This window comes from Pyrus communis, chromosome 2, assembly GCF_963583255.1.
Source record: "Pyrus communis chromosome 2, drPyrComm1.1, whole genome shotgun sequence".
NCBI lineage: Eukaryota > Viridiplantae > Streptophyta > Magnoliopsida > Rosales > Rosaceae > Pyrus > Pyrus communis.
This window is the reverse complement of record NC_084804.1, coordinates 15,701,088-15,719,953: the sequence shown is the minus strand read 5'-3', so window position 1 is coordinate 15,719,953 and position 18,866 is coordinate 15,701,088. Positions and strand designations below refer to the sequence as shown.

Genomic DNA, 18,866 nt, shown 5'->3' with positions numbered 1-18,866 from the left:
ATGTCTACTCCGGGCTCCGGCCTCTCAGGGGCCCGACTCTAATTAGGAGAAACCTTTCGGTGTGAAAATCAAATGAAGAGAATACAAATACAATGAGGACCTCTAATAATACTTGGAGGCCAGTTTATTTACTTTACTAAGATAAACTTTTAGTCCTTGAGATTAAAATTGCAGCTCTTGCATATGACAGAGAACAAAAGGTAAGAGATTGAGTCACCTTCTCTAACAAAAAAAAAAATTTTGATTTCAGCTGTTACAATTACCGTCCTCAACGTAAATGCGTAAATTACATACCCTTATAAAATATTTCATCTAACTTAGATACCATTTACATTTTTTACGCCCCCAACAAAAAAGTGGCTCCGAGGCGACAGTTCTCGCCATCCTCTATGAATCAAAAAGAACGAAAAAAGGAAAAAGGCAACAGCTTCAGATGAAAATATCGCTGAGCAAATAACAATGGACAAAACCCACAGGCCACAGCATCCCAAGAGACAATAGCCAGGACCTTTCTTCAGTCTTTGGTTACCCACCGACGGCCTCTTACCTGAAACCCACCATAACTCTGATCACTACTGCTCTCTCCGCCGCTTTCTGCACTAGTATATCCAGATTTGCGGCGATGAGGCCTCTTTACCCTTGCAACCCCACTGTCACTCATGCTTCCATTCAAGAGAGGGTCGTCTATCCCACGAATCACCTTCCGTGTAGGTGATGCTGATATACAACTGTCATCCTTCGCCTTTCGTTTCTCCTTGTCATGTTTCTTAATGTTTTGGGAGATCTTGTGTAGCTTCTCGTTGAACCTGGTGAACCCCTTCTCTACCGGCTCCACTGCCTGTGTTACTGTGAACTTCACATCTTGCACAATCTGTATTCCACGCAAAAAGCAGATTCAGAACCCAAACTAAAAAAGCCTACACCATGACCCACGATCAACTGGTTTCATGTAGACACCAACTATCTTTCAGTTCAAAAGATGGTTGGACATATTGAAACATATTAGAGAAAAAAAGAACAGTTTCAATCTGAAACATTTGTATCCGTTCTTTTCCGCAAACAGTTATCACCTAACCAGAGACATCAGTTAGCAGCCTTCGCAATTTACACATGTTTTCAGTGTCTTACGGTGCACATCCAATATCAACAGCAATCTACAAATCTTATTGGCTATACCAAGGTGTAACACTAGTTGTTTTAATATATATCAAAATAACCCTTTCAACAGAAGCTATGTTCCAATGTTTTTTGACATAATGTACAACTAAATAGATACTTACATATCCCCCGCCACCAATGAAAACATCCCGAACACTCTCTCTGATGGTCATGCCGCTCTTGGCATCAATGTTAGGAGTGGGGAGGCGTAGCTTTGTGGGGCGTTCACTGTCCCTAACCTCCTCCGGATCCAAAGGACAGTCAGCCGATACATAGTCTCCAAGAACAGAGACAGTTCCAGGGAAACGATCTCCCATCGTCTCATAAGGTTTGGCAGGAAAAACATATAGGTGAACAACAGAAGCAATGCCCATCTGTGCAGGGCGAAAACGCAGAACTGTCAAACTAAAATATGTTGCATAAAGATGGTAAAATGAATAAATCTTTTGTTGCGTAACCCATGTAACATTATTGAGAAATGTAAGACAGTGTAATACAGAATACTACTAGCAGAATAAAATGAGAATTGAGAAGAAAAAAACTATTAGTCATGATTTTGTCGACCGATTAACCCTTAATTTTATAGCAACACCTTCAGATGAGGAATAATAATCTCTCAAGACCAAATCAACTCATAAAGTTTTAAGGAAGAATAGATTACCATTTAAAAGACTACGACAGTAAATATTCAGTGAAAAGACACAATTATGGCATGCAAACTGTGTTACCCAATGAAAGATTCTACCTCTATAGAAATGATGAAGTCTTGAACACTTGACTTAAACTGCAAGCCTTCAGCTATAGGGCTTTTGAACAAACCCAAGGCATAGAGAAGAGCAATTGCCACACCTTGCCACCATGTCAAAAACACAATTGATTTAAATGTCAAAAACTTGGCTAACGGTTTTATGCGAGCTAGTTCATCTTTTGTAACAGTGTAAAACTGAACAAGACAGTACAAAGCCCATGACTGACTAAAATTCAGAACCACCGCAATATAAAGATACCTGCAAGCACAAGAAAATTATGATGTTGAGATTTCTTTATGAGTTAAACTTCATTAAGTAATATTTATCCAATTCTTTTGTAGGAGAACGAGATATGTAGGGTATCAACAAAATAATAAGAAGGAAAATTGATAAGTCAAAATATCGCAAGCTCTTAAAACAGAAGAAGTAATTGGCAAAATCCCACAAGCTCTGATGCCATAACATAAGTCAAAGGTTCAAAGAAAGAGGCTATGGCTACGGAAACTGAGGTCTTGACAGGCCTCTCCTGCTTGTTTTCGAAATACATACTTTAAAAGAACTAAAGCCAGATCATGTGACCATTTTGCGTCTCTATCAATTGACAAACCCGTAAACATTGCAACAGGCAAAAAAAAATGAGCTATCATATGTTAACCACCATCTACAGTGTGTTTAGCGAGATTTTAGAGGTTATTTCAACATGCAGAATTCCTGAAGATTCATTTCTAGGTATACAACATATACCCAAAATTTACAAGTCCCTAAGGAGCGTCTACTTCACATGCAAATTGACACAATCAATACATAATCAGTATAAGTAACATGCAAGAGTTCCATGAGAAATTCAATACTTAATAGTTCAAAAAGCTTCTTGGGGGCCAAAAAATAAGACTTATCCTATCAAATATATCACATGATAATTTCAAATTACAAATGCTTTTCCTATAATCATTTGAGATTCTCTTACCCACATCCCCATTTAAATTCACCTTCACAGTATACACCAAAAGCTTCAAGGATAACTGCTACAATAGCACTGAGAGACTTAATTAACATCTGTCCAAGAATAAAAAATGAATTTATGTTATATAAGGGAAATGGAATTAGAGAACAAGAAACAATGGCCAGTACAAAAAATAAAATAAAAATTCTCTAAGTGATGGTAAACATACATACTGAACAATTCCAAATTTTACAACTTGGTACAACCATTGGCCAAGTTTCCATGGCTTCAAGATATAGTTCATTGGAAAAGGATGCTTAACAGTTCCCATTTCAGAACTGTGTTCTAATAGGGGAGTCTTAGAACTTGCACGTCCTTCCCTTTCCATGAATTCAACAGTCCTCTCTTCCCCACCTTAGCAAGAGAAAAAAAAATATATATATATAAACGGACAGTGTCAAAAGCAGAATAAATATAAACTACGGAAGTAAAGAAGTTTCTTTATCTATTAAAAACGAAAGGACTACAAACTGCAAATGAAAAATATCCTGGATAGATATGTACCCCATCAAACAAGGATTATTTGAAACTACCACACATACACTAAGTTAAAGATGGCAACTGTGATAATTCTACATGATTGTCATATGATTGGCCCTGAACACTTAAAAACCCTAACATTGTGCAGAACAGGTATTTACTTGTCTGTGCATTGGCCCTGGAAACTTAAAATTTTAACATTGGCCCTGATGTTAGATTCTTATATGCAGAATAGATTTATTTGTGCATGGAGAGAGAGAGAGAGAGAGAGAGAGAGAGAGAGACAGAGAGAGAGAGAGAGAGAGAGAGAGAGAGAGAGAGAGAGCTGAATGTGTATGCAAGAACAGCCAAAGAACATTTATTATCACATTGCAGCCAACAGGCCAATCCTGCCATGAACAGTGCAATCTTGTCCACAATCAGAACAAGATTGTCAGTGAATGCTCAATAACCATGTATTAGACATGAACATGTACTTCCAAAGCTTTTGTGAAATTCAAGTTTGAGATCCAAATAACCATTTAATGTATTATGACATTCCAAACACATCAAAATTGAATTTTAATGAGCATGTTAGCTAAAGTGTCTATAGATAAACAATGGTGTCATAAAAGTTCTTGAAAGGGACATACCCAAGCATGCAACCAGGTACCTTCCAAAGCAATACATGGCAAAGGATTCATAGCAATCCCGTAGAATCTCGCAATAAACGCTTATCGAAGGGTTCAATAAAGATACTAACTGAAAAGAACACCAAATTAGAATCTGGAAAAAAAAAAATACCAAATATCAGAGGAAGAGTACTTTTCTGTCTGTAACACAGGCACACCTGTACATCTAATTCAATAGTAAGAAACAACGATCACTTGCAAATCTAATACAAGAACTTAATCTTCCCAAATTAACAGAAACTTAATGAACAGTACATGTATATTCAACTCATTATCTTCCCAATGTGTCCAAAAGAAACATGGATGTTTGTGAACCAAACAAAAACAAATCACAAATGAAAAATTCATCATCTTTCGTATGTTAAATTTCAATTCACCGTTTACCATGCACATTAAAGTTTAAACAACAAACTACATATAAGGTTCTCCTAAGGAACCACAGGCACACATGTCATATGTGCAGACGCAAACACCATAAATCCCCCCACCCCCTCTTTTCCTGAACTACTTTTCCTACCCTTTCTCTCCCCTCTGTCCATTTAACACTTACTGTTAATGATCTACACTAATAACCATTGTCTAAAACAAGTGTGGGTTAAAGAAACTATATCTAAAGGACATTTAAGATTAATATATGTTCTACCTATAAACCCAAAGAGAGGCTTGAATAAAAAAATACAAACAAAATTAAATTTCAAAAACAAAAATAAAAACTTACTGATTCTATTGCAAAGCACGGAACCATGAGGACAACACCAATTAAAAACTTTTGCTCCTGAAAGGGTCACACAAACCAAAATGTGAAAAATGCACCAGATAAACATTACAATAGAACCATGCATATTAAATACAATTTATGGGAATAAATACCTCAGGATTTTTGTATGCAGAAAGGTGCTCAAATACAAGATAAATTGAAAGGGTAAGAGTGATGAGTACAAATACACCACAAACTAGACTTGCCCACGTAGGAGGTGTGTAGGCCAACTGGGTAATGAATTCGAGAAATGGTGCTATCTTCATCAGCCGTATTTCCTTCTGACCAGCCTATATTCTTAAATATTGCCAGCATAATGGAATTATCAAATCACAAACATATGCATTAGGTGGTGAATCACCACAGACAACAGAATATGGACCTGTTCACCCAGATGATGAATAATAAGCATAAAGTGAGAGCACAAATTATATAGATACCTAGCACACAACTTAATATATGATTATTCTCGTGTAGTATAAAAAGACAGATTGACAAAGAAACAAAATCGGTAAAAGGGTGCATGGAAAACCGAAAACAAATGCCATAATTTGTTCGGAGATCACCATTCCCTAAGCTCTAAATGAGTTACCATTACACCAAACCACTAGCATGCAAGTATTTAACTACGATGTTTAGTGCTTTGCAACTGAGTCATGATACTGAATCGAAAGAATAAAAAATCATATATTCTTGGACATTTTATCATGAGATCATACCACCACAATGCTCAAAATCCTAAATTAGTATACATTTGCATACGCAAAATATATGCTCGTCAATTCAGACCAACCCTCATACACCATACTCAGTCAAAACTTGAAGCTCAAATCAGCACAGGAAAAAATGCTAGGCATGTTCCCCCGAAAGTGAATATATCAGTCTTTGAGATGAGCAATAAAACCCCATCAACATTGTGCATTCAAGAATCATTTTTCTTTAATAAATAAAATAAAATAAAAAATCAGCTTTTTCGACAACCAATTCAATTAAACAGTTCAGAAGTCAACAGTGCAAAAAACAAAAATTAAGTCATTTTTTATATACATTTTAAATCAATTAGATCAATCAGATAACAGATAGAAGATGGAATTCCACAAAAACTGTAATAAAAGTCAACTCATTTAGGTACAAGTATTCCGAAGATTGAAGTCGAAAACATAAAAGGAAGTAAATTTAAATCATTTTTCCCACACTTTCCCAGCAACCAAACAGAGAATTAAGAAACTGAAAGCAGATGAACTGATTGGCGCAATCAATTTAACCAAAGAAATCCGATTTTACTACGGCGGGAGCATATATGGAAGAAAAGGGTGAGAAATTACTTACAGAGAGAGCTTCGTCGACTTGGCCCAGAAAGCCAGAGAGGAGATCCTTTCTTATCACAGAATCAAAACAGCTTTATAAACCTCACGAAATTCGCATTACAGAAACCCATCTGAAACTCAACACGGACGCGGCACGTGACACTTCGTCCCAACGGAATAAGTGGAATGGCTATGTTTTTCTTCTTTTCTGTTTTTAGGAAAGTGAAAGTTGAAACTATAAAGTGTAAAAGTGTAAAATTGTAAAACACCAAGCAGGTGTAATGAGATTTTAATAAATTTATAAATCCATGGATTTTTATAGAGTTTAATTGATTTGTAGAGATTTTATGTAAAATTTTGATTATATTCCCTCGAAATCTCATGAGGAGAGGTGAGATTTGTGGATGCTTAAAATACATTACAAAGTCCCTTCAATTCCCTCTAATTCCTCAACTTTTCTAAATTCTTTAAATTCAAATTCTGATTAAATACACCATGACTATTATAAACTTCTTTAAAATTCTAATTGAATACACCAGGATTTCTAAGGATTTTAATAAATTATCTTACAATCTTGATTGAATACATATAGAATTTCAGAGAATCACTTAAAATCTTGATTGAATATCCATAGATTCATTAAAAGAATTAAAATCCTTCAAAATCCCAATTGAATACATCTCCATAAAATTGTGTGAAGCGAGAAATTTGTCACTCTGACGGAAACACAAGTGGTATAACTAACTGTTACGATAAAAATGAAGAAAAATTTTATTTTTTAAGTTATTAAACTTTTAGCATGTATATTTTATTATTTATATAAAGATACGTGACCGATACCTTGAAAAATCTAACGTGTGAAGCGGCGCGCAACGCCGCGTTTCGAGAAGAAGATTTTAAAATTGAACAAAAGAGAGAAACAACGAGTTAGTCAACGTCACGCTCACAGAGAAAAAGAAAATGGAGAACTAGACGACTCTGAGGGAGTGGTTCACGCGAGTCGACTCGGCCCATACCGGAAACATCACGGCGCCTCAGCTCAAGGTACTTCTCGGGCAATCCCTCCGCTCTAATCTTCCCGAAATCCCCAAGTTTTGTCTTCCCTCTAACTTACAACGACGGTTCGATGGTAATCAGAGCGCTCTTGCAGTTAGTAATCAAGCGAGCTGCTTTAAGCCGTGGTTAGCGGTTCATGTTTTCTTCATAATTCGTGCACTTTAATGTGTATCATAGACATTAGGCTACAACTAATCGTGGCCATCTTGTTCCTGATGATGTGCAAGAGGTAATATCTGGTTTTCTCTTTGTATTGGATTAAAAAGGAAAAGTTTGTGCGTTTGGATACATTGCTGATAAATCATGTGTGATAAATGTGTCAGGAACTTGAGGCCTATATATCTTTTGATACTACTGTACTAGGAAGGTTGTTCCTCCTGGCCTCTGCCCTCTCTATTATCTGAACTCTCAATTGCTCAACTACTGTGACAGGCATTGGTGAAACTCGACTTCTTGCTGGACATTCCTGTAAGATGTGAGTGTCAAGAAGCATGAGTGTAAAGAAACAAGAAAGTGGATGTGGTGCTTCCTGTTTAGTTGATTGTAAGATTTGTTTCTTTACGTACGGATCTATTGTAATCCTTCTGCTTGTCCGGTGGTTTGCTATGATGAAAGCTTCATTTACTCAAATATTATATCCCAAAAGAGAAATCTAAAGGCTTTATTCAATGCTTGAGATGGTTTGATATCGCTTATTCGTTATTGTGCAGAGCTTTGATTAAAAGAAGAAAGGAATGTTCAGACTAGATGACTTCGTATCTCTTTTTATATTTTTGCAGTCTGCTCGGTAGGTTGCGTTTCAATTCACAAAAGGTGTTTTAAACTTTTAATTCAGATTTAATGAGTGTCATATTTCCTAAGTTAGGTTAGACAAATTATCCTTACATGCACACCCACTCACATCTGTTCCTGGTTCGGTTGTGACTCCGGACCTCAACCAGTTTGTCTACTGCAGTGAGTGCCTTACTAAATATGACTTTGAACCCCATCAATGTTTTGATAATTAACCATAAAAGGTTTAGGTTGGTTGATCGGGGAAAAATCAAAATAGAATGCCTAATCTGTCAGACTGTACCCCTTGTTTTACACTTCTTGGTTGCTTAACGAGTATTTTTTCTTCAGGCCACATCTGGAGGTCACTTTTCGAATTATGGTTAGAAGGATAGGACTTTGTGACTCTATATCTGCCCTTAAACACACGAAGATGGTTTTTTGTTTTGTTTTTTTTTTTTTTTTTTTTTTTTTTTGGTTTTTGAACACATGATATTTCAATACTAGGGGGAGGCGTGAGCTAAGTCTTCCAATGGGCTAGCAATGTGGTTCAAATTCGCTTTTAGCGATTAGCGAGAATCAAATCAAAGGCCTGTTACTTACAAGTGAAGTGAAAAATGAATACCACTAAACTCTATTACTAAGTGGCAAATGATGATGGTTTTAAAAAGATGGTTACCATATGTTGGGCCTTTGTGCCACCATTTAACCTTAAAAGCATAGGATAAAAGAAAAAGAATAACGTAGGCATGGTAAAATTGGGAAAGGGATCCTCTCTGGATTCTTTCCTTTTAATCCACCAAGTTTAGGGATCCGTACCGTTAAAATTTTATCAAACAGCTAAAGTTGTTATAATTTTTAATGTAGACCTTTATTTGTAGTCGTTGATCAAATTTCAACGGCTCGAATCTCCGAACTTAGTGGATTAGGAGGAAGGGATCCTGAGAAGATCCCTTTCCGTAAAATTGAATTAGTATAGCTCACTTCTAAAAATTGCGCCGAATGTTATTCTTGTAGGACGCGGAAAGGATCGGGGTTCTCTTTTTGAATTAGGGTTGGCTCACACTCCATCCTATAGATTATTCCATAGTCCTTACCCTAGAACAGAAAATTGAACGCTCTCTATCTTTTGCAATATCAAGGTATTGCAAAATCAATTAAACAGACCGAGAGAGATGAATGAGACTCTATTTTTGGCGTATCAAAATTCAAAACCTAGGCGACTACCTCTCTTTAAGCAGATGGTTCAGGTTCAAGCAACTGCTGCTTCAATTGGTTAATAAACCACACAAGAAGAGGAAGCAAAACGAACAGGGCAGCAGATGGCAGAGGCTAGACGAAGATATCATGGAGATGATTGTACCACGTTTGAACGTAAGTGTTTAGGTATTGCCTGCAAGTCTTGGAACTCCGTTTGTATGCGAGGGGACATCGGGAGTGCTCAACTAGGAGTGCTCAACTAGGAGTGCCGTGGTTAATACTCCCTCACGGTCCAGATGGCAACTATATCGAACGAATGACATTTTTGCTGGTAATTTGGTTCCGACAGTTGAGCAACCAGAAGCTTCCAAAACCATAAGCAACACACATTATTAATCCTAATATATTACGGTTCATACGATTGTGTTCATTTTGGTCATGAACAAATTTCGGATTCACGAAAGCTTTAGAGAATTTAACCATCTCATTCTCATAGAAGCAACCCACTTCTACTCTCACATAAGTGACCACTCATTAAGAATAGTCTGCTCTATTCCTCTTATTTAAGATATCACTACCATTAAGTATAATATGCACCCTAAAAATTCTGCAAACAACTCACTTCTTCCATCATAGGAATGAGGTATGTAGTGTGTTAACTTCTTTGAATCATGCCCAACCAGTTTGCCTATTGAACTTAGACCATGAGATCTCCAATCAAATAAGTTAGGTTTCCGCCCGACTGATTCATTAGTTATGTTGGCTTTAGCCTCATTCCCCTCGATGATCAACTTACTCTCTGGTCATATCTTTAATAAGTGGTACCACTAAGGTTGACTACTCTTATGGTGTGCACTTCTATAGTATAAAATTATATTTCATACGAGAATAATTTTCCAATGTCTTCATAAATAATTTGCTAACACTTAAGAATGTTCCTCCACATTTAGGGTACTTGTAGAAAGGTCCCTAACCTTTCCATACCTTAAAATACTAGTCTCTTTTAAGATGCAAATTACTCTTTCCAATTGTCCTTTGCCCAATTCGACAACCCCTCAGAACATAGGATTTGTATTCTAAAATCTTTTGAATCCAGTATGCTTTCAGGATTGTGCAATGTGATTTTGTTTGAGATTTTTCTTAAGTCATTGCATGAATATCCCACCTATGTACTTTGACTTCACATTGTAAGAAATTCAATTCGTTAACAACTTAACATTATTGAATTCATCTAATACATGTGGACGCTCAAAATTATAAATAACACAACCCAATAGCTATGTACATTCAATGCTTAACGGGCATCATCTTGTTTAAATTCAATTGCGTATGCTTACTCAATAAGCATCGTTTACAGTGTCTAGTCATTCCTTTTACGAAAGACCCCACACTTTAACTCATTGGTTGCCATGACATTTCCCTTTTCTCTGGGTGTGCTCGCCGGGGAAGAAGATCAGCGCTGCTGCTGCAGGCGACTGTGTTTTGGTCGAAAAATTGCGGGGCAAGTTCGTGGTTCAATAGTGATCAGGAATATGAGCGGAGAGAGGTGAATCTTGATGTTCAAAAACCAAAACCCTTGATAAATTCAAATCGAATTTTTGAAAAATCCAATGATTCCCGGTCAAAAATGGGTTAGCGACAACCCTAGGTCATCGGGGACGGTGACCACGTGGTGGGGCATGGCTGCAAGCCAAGCCTGCCCATGGTTAGTGGCTCTGGGGCTCTCTGGGTTCAAGCCTGGAGCCCGTGGCTTCGAGGTTGGTTTCTAGCGACTAGGGGAGTTGCAGCAGCGACTTCGAGCCGCTACCCGTTGGGTTCGAAAACCCTAAAAAAAAAAATTTATTTTTCAAATCAAATTATATAATTCAATATTAATTCAACAATTATGAATATAATGTATAAACAATTTATGTAAAATCTAAAATTCGTAAAATGTAAAGTTAGGTCATAACATCTGCATATCATATATGCTCATTATGCTGTGATTTGCACTAGTGTCTATTATTTATTATATTGGTCCAGGCACATGACAAGCTCAAGTCTAATTCTGATGGCACCGCTTACATTCGTTTTATATCTAGAGTTAGTGATGCACTTAGCGCAACGCTAGCGGTGTAGTACTAAAATGTAAAACTTAACACCCAGCCCATTCATGTAGTTATTTGTTACATGAGTTATGTGCCACCATTACTTAATGAGCATTGATTTATTGTGACAAAGATTTGAGATTTGATGATGAGATATGTATTGTAGTAGTACCTTATATTCTTTTACTCACTTGTGCTATAGGGTACCCTAGTACATACTAGTATTAGATTATTATTTCTAAGAAACTATATTTGTTTGACAATGAGGAGTTACACATTTTCATAGAGGTTTTCAAAATTTTACTTTTATAGGTCCACTGGGCCTTTTTTTTTTCCTCTAGGATTTAGTGGCAATGCTCTAGTGAGGACGAGGACTTCTAGCAAAAGTAGACATATACAAGGTTACTGCTTATTTACATATGTTCTGACATCACTTGTGTGATAACAGTTCAATCCGCTCACTTGCGCACTCTAGAATTAGTTACTTTAAATTTTAAATTAGTAACACTTTGCACATCTCAATCACTTTATGACATCGTCACCTTGAAAAGGTTGGCAAACACTGATTGATCCTGGTGCCCAGATGGACATTTTGGATCGGGACGTGTTCGGAGGCCCACGATTATGAGGCGAATAAGTTGATTGATCATGCTACCTTCAAGAAGATTAAGGCCAATGACCTTCGGGCAATCCTAACTATGGCCGGAGGGGAATTGGAGTCCAAGCGTAGGGCTAGAATTGAGTTGGAACATGCGTTGCAGATGCACAAACTTGATTACCTATAAAGCAACAAACAACCTTAAGTAACCTACGCACCGGTGGGGTGTTGGCCAAAGACTCTTTGACGGTCAAGTTAGTAAGCAATATTTGAGATTTAAGTAGTAGGCAAGAGAATATAGTATGCGATAATTACACCACTAGAGATGGTACACGAGAAGTATTTATATTAGTTGAGAAAGAGTCATTTTAGGATACAAAATATGTATTAAACTGGGAGAATCGCAAATGATATTTAGGAGCAGATATTGCATCTTTTTAAAAGTGTGATTATTTACGGTGCATATCAAATTCCTAGTTTACAGGAATCTCCAATAATATAGGAAACTTGACCAATTCCATACCGGCTACTCTTTAGTGTCACACTACGATGTTGGGTGACGTATAAAATGCATTTTGGCACTATTTAATTAGACTGGATTAGGGGAGCGCATTTTGTGCGGGGAGCTTGTCTACTCTCATTTTCCGTTTGGTTTGTTTGATTCCTGGATGCCCCCTCCTTCTTGGTTACGGCTTGTGGTGGTATTGTGGCGGCCGTGCTAGCGGATGTTATGTACCGTGATTGCCTTGATCAAAGGCAACAAAGTTTTGGGTCGAAATGTAGTGTTTTGGGGTCGTTATGTAATTTGCCTTTCTTTTGTGCTGTTTGTTAAGGGTTTAGGCTGTGTGTGCCATGTGGCAGTCTTACTTTGGAGAGGTTGCTAGTGCTATTAAGCTCTCTCTTTCTTGTTGCAACAGACATGGATGAAATCAAATATTAAGAAATCATTTTGCAAAAAATACTCCCATCTCCTTTCCCTCACCTTTCCCTGTAATTCTTGCTTCCAGTTAAGGTTGAACTAGAGGCCGGAACTGGTATCTAACAGCGGAGCTGTGGCGGTTGTCTTTCTTGTTGTAGATCTCTGTATTGGGTATGGTTGAAACTGGAATAGAAAGATCGAAAGTAAAGAGATTAAAGATTTGATTCTATTTATGACAAAAATAAGATCCGGAAAGGTCGAAAGTTTATACAATTGACCGATTATATTGTGAATTGAATCTTCAAGTTTCTGTTTTAATTCAAACCTCATCCATCAAATTTCAAGACAAATCTTGATCTCTGTCAATCGACTCAATCCCTCCTTTCTGTTTAGTCTTTTGGCATGGAAAACGGAAGAGACAGACAAACTGGAAATCTAAGAGCATTCATGTTAAAGAAACCGTTGATTCCAGGAAACATGAGTCAACGAAAGACTACCCAACAAACACATTCACGTTATCTGCAGAGAGCAGACTAAATAGATAGCTGCTGGAGTTGTCAACAAAAGAAACCCATCCTAATATGTTCAAAGATCCCCCAGGGCAACTTCTGTTGCTCAGTGACAAACTCAAGATAGAATCTTGGTCGCTTATATTTGATCGAAGTTGTCTGTCAGCGCACGATCAGTGATCCAAGAGGAACTCAGCTGGTTGAGCTTTAGCTGCATAGCCAAACTTCCATGTGCTGTACTTCCGGTGCACTCCAGTGAGTTTCGCAGTTTCAGCCTTCTGATGAAACGTAACCATCATCCTCGAGCATTCTCTGTTGATACATAAATTACACATGAAACATTACTTTTCTGACAAGTAAACAAATTTCATGTAATACATTATCACACCGACAGTCAGTGCAAGAAGTACTCACAGGAGTTCATCTTCCGAGTAATTCGTATACCACTCGCTAGTCTTGCTCCACTGCTTGAACCGGGACAGAGTACACTGAGCAGTATAAATTGCGGCAGCTGCTAGCATAGAAGGGGGGAACCTGAGCATTTCGTACTCCACCAGGCATAGCTCAATGAGGAAGAAGGACAGAAGCTCAAGCTGTTCATTCAATTCCATGAAAACCAAGTACATTAATACCATTAGGTTTTATAAAAATAAGTGAAATATTACTGCTTCTTATACTGTGTATCGCATGACTGACCTTTTTCTCTGATTGAGCTGCCTTGAGGAATCGCCTCATGAACACATACACGGTAGGAACAGAGAAGTTGAACTGTAAGCTGTTCACCATTGATTTCTCCATATCAAGCACATCTTTCCGTGAATATGCCTTATCTGATATGAGAACAAAATCCTCCACAATTGGGACAGAAACCTCCTCATACTTGCAAGCTAGTAGCATGGCTGTCACACCAACCAACTGAAGCTTCTTTCTGATCACCATTTGGCTCTCTAGGAACCTGTCTATAAGATTTACAGTAAGGAATAGTGTCTCGTCCATAAGCTCAAACTTGTAGTGGACCTGTTAAAAGAATCAAAACCTGTTAACAATCTGTTCACATCACAGTACCAAACCCTTAATACTCAAACTTGGGCATCTTTAAAAAGAATCAAACTAATGACACAATATTGTACCTCAATAAGCCAGTCAATGAGAATTGCCCTCATTTTCTCATTGATGTCAGGTTGGTGAGCCATGTAACTTGGGGAAACAGAGCTTGACTTCTGCATGATAAAGATTATCATTTTTCAGTAAACTGAACTTAGTCGGTAACCTCCCTCATTTATGCATCTACTTATCTAGTTAAAGGGTGTCTCACTAGACAATCTGGCCAACTAACCAATTTGATTGATACTTATGGCAAGAAGAATGTATTTCTTTACCAAAAGAAAACCAGTAAAACCAAAACCAAACAATGAAAACCCCAGAAAAGAAAAAGGCAGAAATTGATTGTCAACATATGCACCTCCAGAAATCAGACCAACCCTATAAGGAAAAGGTATGAGACCAAAAAAAAGTAAATATTCTTATCTAATCAAACAGGTCAGTTTTCCAACATTTGCATATCTGACATCCTTGTATAACTATTTCGGGTTAGCTACCCTAAGCCATACGACAACACAAACATGCAGTGGTTTTTAGTTTTGAATCTCATCTGATCAAACAGACGAATGAATTCAGAATTTTCAACATTCGCTCGATTCTACCCTATGCTCATATGAGAACAAAAAGTGCAGTGCTTTTAAATTTGAAGCTCATATGATCAAACAGATACAAGAATTCTGCAGTTTCAACATTGGTTAAATTCTACCCTAAGCCATATGAGAACACAAAAATGCAGCGGTATTTCTAAGGTCATCTGGTCAATGATCACACAGACTTCCAACAAATCTTAAGGTACTATGCCTTTCATTTCTAACCCTCAAGAGCAGAACTATGTTCTTACATTGGTTTCAGTGATCCATCTAGTTACCATAGTATATGCTTTCAATAGCTAATGAAAATATACCTCAGATTTCCTGTAGTGAGCATAGATGTCATCTATGTACTCAACAACATTAAGCGGATCCTTTGAGCTGCTGCTGTCAATATCCATAATGGGGTCCTCATCCTCCAGATTTTCATCCTCTTCCTGCAGTAATCAACAGAATGTACCCATTTAGCCTTCTGATATATAAAGATGAGAGCTTTCGAATAAGAAAACTACTAGTAGTACTAGACAGTAAGACAGACATACCATCCTATCAATTTCATCTAGCATAGCTTCGGTGTGCTTAACAAACATTGGCACATGAGCATCACAAGCCTCATCCTCGATATTCTCCACATCTATAATTTCGCAATCCACTAAACCACTAGAATTTGCATTATACGAGCTCGATTTCTTAGCTTCCTGATTAACGTCCTGCACAGCTTTCGGATTTGCAGCAAATGAACTCACAGTCACTTCCTTGGTTTCCTAATTACATATAACCAACACCAAAAATTTTAATAATTAAAAGCGAAAAACCAAAATGTAAACAAAAGATCCTTGTCATCGGTCTAAAAGGTACTACCTTTGGCTGCTGCTGGAGCAATTGTGCAAACCTCCTATACAAAAATCAAAATATAAGTATCAAATTCTTCAGATAGCCTATTACAACAAAAACAGGAAGGCAAATAGAATAAGAGTAAATTCAAACCTTGTCACTGGTCTATGTGGCAGATCTGGCACATTTTTCTTACATTCCGCAGCATCTTTCCTGAATTACATCGTTTATAATGTCTCAAATTAGGTCATTAGTAAACTAAAGGCTACTAGAAAACGAATCAAACATATTAAAACATAAACATGGAAAGAGATTCATCAGATTGTAAGAAAATGTCACAAACCTAGGACATTCTTTTCTGGTGATGTTATGGACATCCCTTAGTGCTGGTCGATGATTCGGCCCAACCTCCTTCACAAACTTGGAACCCCCCATTCTTGGACCTTTTCCAAAATTTAAAGAAAATAAATACAAAAGAAGAACATAAATTCAAAGATTCAGAAATTGAAAATTACGTTAAATTACATCATGGGTTTTGGCTGCGGCTCTTACCTTGGAAATTTGAGGGCCTAACGAGAGCTGGGTTGTTCTCCTTTGATCCCATTTCGATCACCTTCAACACAAAATCACCATCAAACAACAAAAATAAAAAACCAAAAATTAAAATGTGAATGAAATCAGAAAAACCCATGATCTAGAACACGAAGAACAAGAAGAAAACGACCGAAAATCTGAAACAATCGAAACCCAGAACATTCGAAATTTAAAAAACAAAACGAAAGATCGAAAGAAACCCACAAACCTTGAAGAGAAATCAAGGGACTTGATCAAAGTAATGCAAATATCAAAGCTTTGAATCTTCAAAATCCCGAGAGAGAAATGAATGGCATATGAAGCCGCTTTCTCTCTCTTTCCCCCTCTCTCTCGTCCTGTCTCTCTCTACTCTGTGCGTCTGTGTTCTTGTTGGGTTCTTTAAAACGGGTTTTTATTTATTAAGCAGATTCATAGTCGAAGAAAAAAGGAAAAAGAATTTTTAAAGCGGAATTTGGGAGAGAAGGGCATGTGCTCCTCCGTTTTGAATACAACGGCTACTAATACCTGACCGTCCGATCTCAATACTGCCGAAAGGTCACGATGGTCTGTCTCCAACGGCTACCTGGCTTTTGTGCTTTGTGCCCTATATATAATTTCAAATGTTTTATGAAGGCCTCCGGTCCTGGTTTTTTTTTTTGGGTTGGGCTGGGCCTTTGACCTTTTTGTCTGTGATAATTAGCCCGTTTACTACGCTCCACGCTATTGATTTGGCTTTTTCCTAGGGTCATTTTTAGAAATTTAGCAGATACGCTCTACAGCACTGAGGGGACTGTCCCAATTCTCATACAAGCTCCCCATGCCACGTGCCTCACAAAAAATTAATTTACTATAAATATATCCACGAATATATGAATTAATATTTTATTTTAAAATTATTATTGAAGCTCCGAACAATGTATTGTTAAGGAAAAAATAAGCATGTGGTTATAATTTCAAGACGCTAATATTAATTCTTTATCTTTTAGCAAATTAATTATAAATTAATAATTACGTAATGTGATCAAGTAATATATAATCGCATTAATTTTACACAATCACATTTTTAGTTTGAACCTTCAAGCTTTAACATTTTTTTTAACAAACGATATTATTTACACTAAATGAGAGAGAATGTGCTTAGCATCATAATAGGTTAGCAATAATGTGGTTAAAATTTTTCTTTGACGATAATCGAACATAAGACCTCTGACTTACAAATGAAGAGGAATATCACTAAACTGTAGTACTAAGTGATCAAGTTTCAACATTTATTATTGACTAAATAATATGAATTCACTTCATTTTTGCAGGACAAGAAAGGGAAAGATCTAGAGATATTGAACAGCAAAGTTCTTATCAAATTGTATCGTGTCTACCTCCATTTGCGTATTCAGTTTCCCTTTTTACCTTTATCTTGCCAAAGTAATTCAATTTTCTTTCCCATATTCCCCTATAAACTCTAAAGGTGAATTGGCCTATAAAGTGCTATCATTTTGAAATACAAGCTTGTATCTTATTTTATTTTTTAGGCTGGACAGTGGACGTGTTTTTTTTTTGAAATGTGTTGACATGTTTCTTTTGGTACAAGTTGTGCGGGATGGATTGGCCACAAGACTTCAGATGCATAAATAACTTTTCTCATTACGTATGGTCTAAGTCTTTTTCATTAAAGCCAAACATTATGGCTTAATTATTTTCCTTAATACAAGATATTGGGAGGGTAATCCTTATATGATGATATTGAAAGTGACGCCCTCCACACTAGCACTATTGAAGACACAAGGATTGGTTTAACAACTTAGTTGCTTCCCGCGTTTGTCATATTCGTAGAAACGCCAATATAGTGGCACATAGATTGGCTAAGTTAGCCTATTTCTAATTTTGTATCTTGTTGGTACGAAGAGCTTTCAAATATTATCCAGAACGCTCTCTTGTACAATTGTATGCTTCCTTGACAATGTTAATCAATATCACTAGGGTTTCTCCTTAAGAAAAATGTTTATATTCGTTATTAATGAAAGGAAGAATGACTTGACCTAATAAGCTTGGGGAGTGCATGTATCATGCAACCACATGAAGAGAAGAAGACTTGTTGACGTGCCAAATATGGTGGCTGGCAATCACTCACAAGTCGGAACTTTCTTCGGCATTCGATCTGTGGCCCTTAGGAAGACTTATTCACAAAGACCACAGGCACGAAGTCCAGGTTGACGTGGAAGAGACACAACCCAAATCAGACGCATAAATCTTCCACTTTGCAGATTCAATCCAATCCAATCCAATCCATAATTTGAAATTTTGATATTTTGAATCCTTGTTAACGGGTCAAATTTAACATTTTGAATATCTTCTTAAGTGACTCACAGGCTCAAACCGTGGGCTAATCACTATCAAGAGATTTTCGGGAATAATTGCATCTCGTGTTTGAACATAAGACAACACTTGCCTCATTTTCGACAAGGAGAAAAATCCTAATATGTTACTATTATGTATAATTTTACCG

The 18,866-nt window shown here is 37.0% G+C and overlaps 2 protein-coding genes across 5 annotated transcripts; both read right to left on the bottom strand.

Moving 5' to 3' along the window:
- Positions 1 to 94: 94 nt before the first annotated feature.
- Positions 95 to 6,230, bottom strand: LOC137726318 (protein LAZ1-like). Of its 4 annotated transcripts, none has more exons than XM_068465231.1 (9): positions 6,148 to 6,230; positions 4,932 to 5,108; positions 4,780 to 4,836; positions 4,023 to 4,155; positions 3,080 to 3,264; positions 2,875 to 2,963; positions 1,904 to 2,165; positions 1,281 to 1,532; positions 95 to 871 (listed from the first exon to the last, which is right to left on the bottom strand). In XM_068465231.1, exons 2-9 carry the CDS (start codon positions 5,082 to 5,084, stop codon positions 515 to 517), a joined length of 1,488 nt encoding a protein of 495 aa, XP_068321332.1. In that variant the 5' UTR covers positions 5,085 to 5,108; positions 6,148 to 6,230; the 3' UTR covers positions 95 to 514. The 4 variants fall into 4 exon arrangements, with proteins under 4 accessions (XP_068321332.1, XP_068321331.1, XP_068321330.1 ...); XM_068465230.1 differs by having other exon boundaries at positions 4,932 to 5,200; positions 6,144 to 6,217; XM_068465229.1 differs by having other exon boundaries at positions 96 to 871; positions 4,932 to 5,200; positions 6,148 to 6,213.
- Positions 6,231 to 13,059: 6,829 nt separating this feature from the next.
- LOC137726521 (G2/mitotic-specific cyclin-2-like) lies at positions 13,060 to 16,772 on the bottom strand. Its single transcript, XM_068465455.1, has 11 exons — positions 16,593 to 16,772; positions 16,343 to 16,403; positions 16,134 to 16,233; positions 15,944 to 16,003; positions 15,818 to 15,851; positions 15,499 to 15,720; positions 15,271 to 15,393; positions 14,396 to 14,485; positions 13,962 to 14,282; positions 13,680 to 13,858; positions 13,060 to 13,577 (listed from the first exon to the last, which is right to left on the bottom strand). Exons 2-11 carry the CDS (start codon positions 16,392 to 16,394, stop codon positions 13,439 to 13,441), a joined length of 1,320 nt encoding a protein of 439 aa, XP_068321556.1. The 5' UTR covers positions 16,395 to 16,403; positions 16,593 to 16,772; the 3' UTR covers positions 13,060 to 13,438.
- Positions 16,773 to 18,866: the final 2,094 nt, after the last annotated feature.